At 34.2% G+C, this 6210-nt stretch overlaps 1 protein-coding gene across 1 annotated transcript; it reads left to right on the top strand.

Annotated features, from left to right (window-relative positions):
• Positions 1-161: 161 nt before the first annotated feature.
• LOC117123009 lies at positions 162-3889 on the top strand. Its single transcript, XM_033268796.1, has 4 exons — positions 162-517; positions 920-973; positions 1569-1626; positions 1903-3889. The coding sequence occupies exons 1-4, from the start codon at positions 485-487 to the stop codon at positions 2280-2282; spliced, it is 525 nt and encodes a 174-aa protein (XP_033124687.1). The 5' UTR covers positions 162-484; the 3' UTR covers positions 2283-3889.
• The last annotated feature ends 2321 nt before the right edge of the window (positions 3890-6210 follow it).

Raw genomic sequence — 6210 nt, 5'->3', positions numbered from 1 at the left:
AAGAGACAGGGTATATTTCCATTAAGTGATGGTGATTGGCTGTTGAATTTTCCGCCTGTGAATCGTCATCGTCTGCCTAGAGCTAGAGAAAAACTTTTTAATCCTTTTGCTATACGGTTTAATTGTGTTTAAGTGGTTTATTTAAAAAAGTACGAAGTTACCCAAAATTTAAAAAGTGTTATGTCTGAATCTGGGAGGCATTTGGAGCAAGTGGCTAATGTGGCTTCTCAAGCTATTGCGCGTGCCAGAGACCACGTCAGGCATAGGCCTGGGCCTTCTGCTACTACTGCTGCCAGTGCTACGAGTAGGCCTACTACTACTAGTAGTAGTAGTAGTAGTAGTAGGTCTACTACCACCACGTCTTCTAGGCCTAGGCCTAGTAGTACTACCACCGCGTCTGCTGGACATCATTTAGCTAGCACTGGCGGCAGTAGTACTGACAGTGGTACTAGGTCTAGTAGGGGGCCTATATCTGCAACAACTGATGAAGGGGTGGATTCTTTTGACACTTCAGAAGGTAGGCCTAGCAATTTTCACTCAAACAAAATAATTTAGTTTCTTTATATTATTAAGCAATAGCCTAGGTAGGGGGAGGGGGGCTAGGTTAATTGTTATGGATTTACAGGACCGTAGCCATCAATTTGAAAATGGTCAGGTTGGGAGCGAAGCGACAAACCCATGGCTGGGGACCAAGGGCCCCCGGTCGGGTTCCAGGGGCCGAAGGCCCTGGAGACAAGGGCCCAGGTGGCCCCGGAAAAAAATGTGTTTTTAGGCACTCTAGACTAAACTTTTAATGTTTTTTTATGTAGTAAAAATCAGATATATTTACTTTAAAATTGTTAGTAATTAATAATATATTAATTAATAATATTACAATAAAATTGTTTAATATATGTTATATATTTATTTATCTTTACAGAATTCTAGCGATGAAAATACTACAAGTTTTTTTCTTGCTTCTGGTAGTCCAACAGTAAGTTGATTGACACCTAGAATTCAACACTACAGTTTATCTATAGTTTATTTTTATTTGTTGAAACAACATTATTTACTTTAATTATTTAGACAGACTTAAACTTCCAATGATTAAAATTTTTTTTTTTTTTTCAATATGTACATGGTATATGTATATGGTATTCCTAGGCACGGATCAAAAGGCAACTTTCAAAACAAACAAAAAAAAAACAAGAAAAGAAATGAAAAGTAAAAAAGCACATGTCAAAAAGTTTGTTTTTAAAAATTTATATAATCTAGAAACATTCGGATCCAAATAACAGCTGAAGCCTGCTATTTTCTACTGTTTTTGTAAAAAAAAGTAATAATAAAAGCATGCAACAAGTGCATATATTTTGTATTAAAATAAAGTCTTAAGAACTTGTATTTTCCTATTAAGCTGTTTTTGCTTACAAACTGTCCATTATTAAATTATGTAACAACTAATGTTAATATCACATGTCAATCGCGAACTGATCAAAAACCAAATAATACTGTACTTCTAACCATCTCTCAAGTGTGATGAAACTTTTTGTGAAAGTATAGCACAATTAAAACTTTTCGTTTTTATTTAGGTTACGTTCAATCCCACTGTCGAGATGCTATCCAAAATTCAAGCAGATGTTGATACAGGTTAGTTTACCAGTTATTTATATTAACATTTTAATCACACCTTTATCTTCAATATCTTTGCTAATTTTTTGGACAGACTTAACAGAAATTTGTCATAACATGCAGATAATCATGCTGTGAAAATGCGTCATGAAAATATCAGAGGTTGTTTCTTTTAGTTTTCAAATAAGTTGATCATATTTAAAGTAAATCAATCAATCTATTTTCAATTTATTATTCTTGAATACTTTTTTTATGATATTAATTTAATTTACTTGTAAACTTAATTCATTTTAGCTTTTCATGCACTTGACCAGTGTTTAACAGATGAAATTGCAAAAATAACTGTTCGGAGAGATCATGTGTTGGAGGATGTCCTTGCAGCATATCGCAATGACAGTCATCTTTGCTCAAAAAGGCTGGAGGTAGAATTCTGCGATGAAGAGGGAGCAGATTTTGGTGGTCTCACTCGTGACATGTTTTCCATGTTTTGGACTGAGGCCATCGCTGTGTACTTTTCTGGTGAAAGTGCAGTTGTACCCAAATTACCACTGCACAAACAAAGAGCTCTGCGTGGAGACTATACCATACTTGGGAGAATTCTCGCTCACACAGTAGCGCTAGTACAGGCAATACCTCCAAGGCTCACAAACCTTTTTGTCGCTTTTAACCTTTGAGGAGGCTCCTGCAGATGACTATTTACTGAGGGATTTCTTAGATTTCACAACACAGTCAGAGCGGGTTTTATTAAAGCAAGCTTTGCGAGATTTCGTTGGGCTAACAGAGTCTGCCGAAGACAAGCTTATTAGCCTTTTCAGCATGTACGAACTGTACGCCATGCCTAAAAAAGATGCAATTCTGAACCAAGTTATGTCAATTGCGGAGTCCCAAATGGTAGACAAAGCGAGACCCTTTGTAGCTGCAATGCGAAGAGGGATTCCTCAATTGCAATTGGAGGTTTTTTGGGGACAGTTGTCCCTAGAGACAATAAATTATATCGTTTCACAAATGCCTAGCGGGCGGAAAGTTGCTGAATGTATAATCGGTGACAATGATGACATGACTCCCCAGCAAGAAACAATCCTATGGTGGCTCAAAGACTTTATAATGTCTTTGGATGCGGATGACGTGGGTGAATTCCTGAGATTTACCACCGGCTCAGCTGTAATGCCACAAAACAAAATTAAAGTGGCATTTTTACCTAGCGCAAGGTATCCTGTAGCCAGAACCTGTGGAAATCTAATCCAAAGCCCAGTCTGTTACACCTCAAAACAACAATTAAAACGAGAATGGAGGGCGATTCTTTCAAATCCACAATCTTTTTCAACGAGTTTGGTGTAATGGGGTTATACCTACAGTAGCATTGTTCTCCTTCTTGTATTCCACAATAATTATTTATTTGTTTCATGTTATGATTTTTTTTTTCTAATTTCTTAGCTCTTTTCTATTTCAACATTCACTATCAGTACATTTTTATATTTATTTTATATTCAAAAAGTATAAGTAAATAAGTATAAAATATGGCTCTCCAAACTATTATGTATGTACGACAGCTACTTATTAAATACTTTATTTGAATTTTTACTTATTTTAATGTTCAATCTGTGTTTCTACAATCAATCTTCTGTTTTTATGACTTCATTCTCATTTTAGGAACTACTATTTCCCTGTATTTGTATAATTAAGGAATGCCAACTGTGACATTATATAATATTAGAGAAAGATCTGTAGATGTTCAAAATATTGAATGTAATAGCCTTTTTCTTTCCCCTCTGATATCAAATGTAGTTTTTTTTTTCAAATGCACAGAACAACATATAGTAATGTAATTAGTTTTTGTTATATTTATGTTGAAGTCTTAAGTGTTGCATTGCTATGCAATTGCGTAAAAAGTATCAATACGTGTACAGATTTTTAAAAAGTTTTAAATATATAGTTATCAATACTATAATGTACCTACGACAGCTACTTATTAAAACATTTACTGGAAATTTTACTTATTTTAATGCTATATGTGTTTCTTTAATGACAAACATGTTTTTTAGACGTACAAAGCCTCTCTATAACTAGGTTTTCAAAATGTCTCTGTCTGTTTTGTCATGCATGTTGTAAAAATGCCTGACAAAAAATTGGTAGTAGGTATTAGATCTAGGACCTCCCAACAAATCGGTGTCAGCCCTCGAAATTAACGTCGGCATTTGGAAATGCCGACTTATTATTTTGTACAATGTATAACCACATACAGTACAGGGTTTGAATAACAGTATTTTTTGACAGACAACTAGAGATTTATATATAGAAACGAGAAAATACAATGAAAATGTTTATGAAATGTTCTATTAGATTTTGTATTAAATATTTTTATTTACACGATGAATGGCTGATCTACAATCTATATATTAATGCTGCTGTAACTTTCTCCTGCAATTTGACATATCTCCTCTGAAACCATGCGCAGAGTATTAACCAAGGTTATCAGTAATATACAGTATGTAACATTTACAATACAAAATGCAAGTACACACTGTACAGTTGTAAATTTATCGCGGCTTAAAAACAATTTAAAAAGTCTACATAACTATATACTGTACCATCTAGCATAATAATAATAATGGAACATTTCAGGCGCACATTTTTTGGCACAAATATCATAATTGCTCTCAACCAGTACAGTACACTATTTACATACATATGCCAAGGTGAGAAATTTAGACAATCATATTTTAAAGTCTGAATTTGGTTCTTTTGGTGTCAAAATTAAGTACAACATTTTTTTAAAGTGTGAAAGTGATATTTTCAAGCATCGAAGGTGCCATAGATTCAAAATCATCTTATCTCAGCCCTAAGAGTTTGAAACATTTGCGTTACAATACATGTGATTATAAGATTATAAGAGACAAACATTACTTAATGAAAGTGTAGGCTGTATACATAATAGAGGGAAATGGCGAACAAACATCTACAAACGTATTGTGTATAGAATGATAATAAACCGTTGAGGGCGCAAAATTTCCTATATTTATACACAGTAATAATGGCCTGTTCTCATTAATGTGTATGTTGTAAAGTTCGTAATTCTTGCTTTACTTGTAGCCTACATTTCAGTGCAAGTTAAATTTTTAGAAATCATTGTTAAATATTCAAGAATAAGAAACTGAATAAAGCTAGGAACTGTTAGAGCATTAACTTTCGTGTCAATAACGAATCCAATGATGTTTGGCCTCGATCATAGGCCGATAACACTAGGCCAATTTAGGTACTGTAGTATGTAAAAACAAAGATATAAGGTTGCTGCATAGGCAGAGTAGTACAGTATATATATTAATAATAAAACAACCAAGGAAAGTAAGTAGTCCGCCTCAAAATAAAATATGTATTACAAGTACTTATGACCATAGGTCATCATCAGGTACTGTACCTGTTGATGCCCTGTGGTCGAAAGTACTTGTAATAAATTTATTTGCTTATTAATACAGTAATAAATAAATTTATGTGCTTATTTTAAGTATTATAAAGGTTGTTGTAAAAATGTTTGTACAGTACTGTTATTTTTCCCTCTATTGTGTATGTATCTCTTTAATCACTATCGGCTAGCAGCAATTCTCTCAATTGTATGTACTTCTCACATAAGTCTTGAGTTAAAGAACATTGCCTGACAAATTCTGCAATCCTTTCGTTGCTGGTACCTATAACAGGTGGGTTTACCTGTACAGCTTCTGGAATATCAATGGCTTGGTCATTCATATCGCCAAATAAATCTAAATCTAACCCGTAATGCCTTAGCCCTCTTATTAAATTAGATTTTATATCATCACCATTAAACACATGGTTAATGGCTCTGTGATCAGTATTAATATGTTTCAGCATCCCGGAAACCCATAGTTGATGTGGCAATTGATGTCCCGCCGTTCTTACAAAATGCTTGTTCCAGGCTTCACGAAAAAGATGAAGGCGTCTGTTAATCTCCACCAAGAAAACTTGATGCAGGGCAGTTATATGAACTTGATTTCCAGGATCAAGTTCATCCGTGTCTTCTAAATTATAAAATAAGTCATAAAAGTACGAAATAACTTGCTCAAAAACATCTTTCCAAAGACGCTCAATTCTTTGATTATGCTTGGACTCGCCTGTCAGATGGCTAACTCTATTTGGACCTTGAAAAGATCCATGAATAAAGCAACCAAAAAATTTTCCCCACCATGGTCCGATCTTGTTCGTGATGGTAATCCATACTGAATTGTAGCATGGACAAAATGACTTAGCACTGTTATGGAAGAATTGTCATTTCCGCAATCTAGGAATGTGATACAACAGGAGTAGCCATCAATGCAGCCATGTGTGACGAGTTTCCACCTGGGGGGAAAATGTAAATTGATTTACAATACAGGATTTTTCTTCTTTCAGAAATCATACGCATTTCGTCATTCTAATAACACTCAAGTTGCACAGTATGAACCAGGCACAAACTAACATTTGTAAAGTGTTTTCACCAACATAGTGTGGATATTTTATGTTTTTTTAAAATTTATTATTTATTTATGTATTCCAATTTATCAATTATCATGTACCGTTTCATGCAACAACGCTAAAATGACAATGGACAAG

The sequence above is a fragment of the Anneissia japonica genome, unplaced genomic scaffold, assembly GCF_011630105.1.
Source record: "Anneissia japonica isolate Jap-2015-1 unplaced genomic scaffold, ASM1163010v1 scaffold1030_len608725_cov174, whole genome shotgun sequence".
Classification (NCBI taxonomy): domain Eukaryota; kingdom Metazoa; phylum Echinodermata; class Crinoidea; order Comatulida; family Comatulidae; genus Anneissia; species Anneissia japonica.
Note: the sequence above shows the minus strand (reverse complement) of the source record. Positions and strands in the feature narration are given on the sequence as shown.

Excerpts from the sequence above, each read along its gene's own strand:
- LOC117123009 (XM_033268796.1), top strand. The coding sequence starts at position 485 with ATGAAGGGGTGGATTCTTTTGACACTTCAGAAG. Across the intron at positions 518-919 it reads TTCTTTTGACACTTCAGAAG|AATTCTAGCGATGAAAATAC; the intron begins GTAGGCCTAGCA and ends TTATCTTTACAG. Across the intron at positions 1,627-1,902 it reads TCAAGCAGATGTTGATACAG|CTTTTCATGCACTTGACCAG; the intron begins GTTAGTTTACCA and ends AATTCATTTTAG.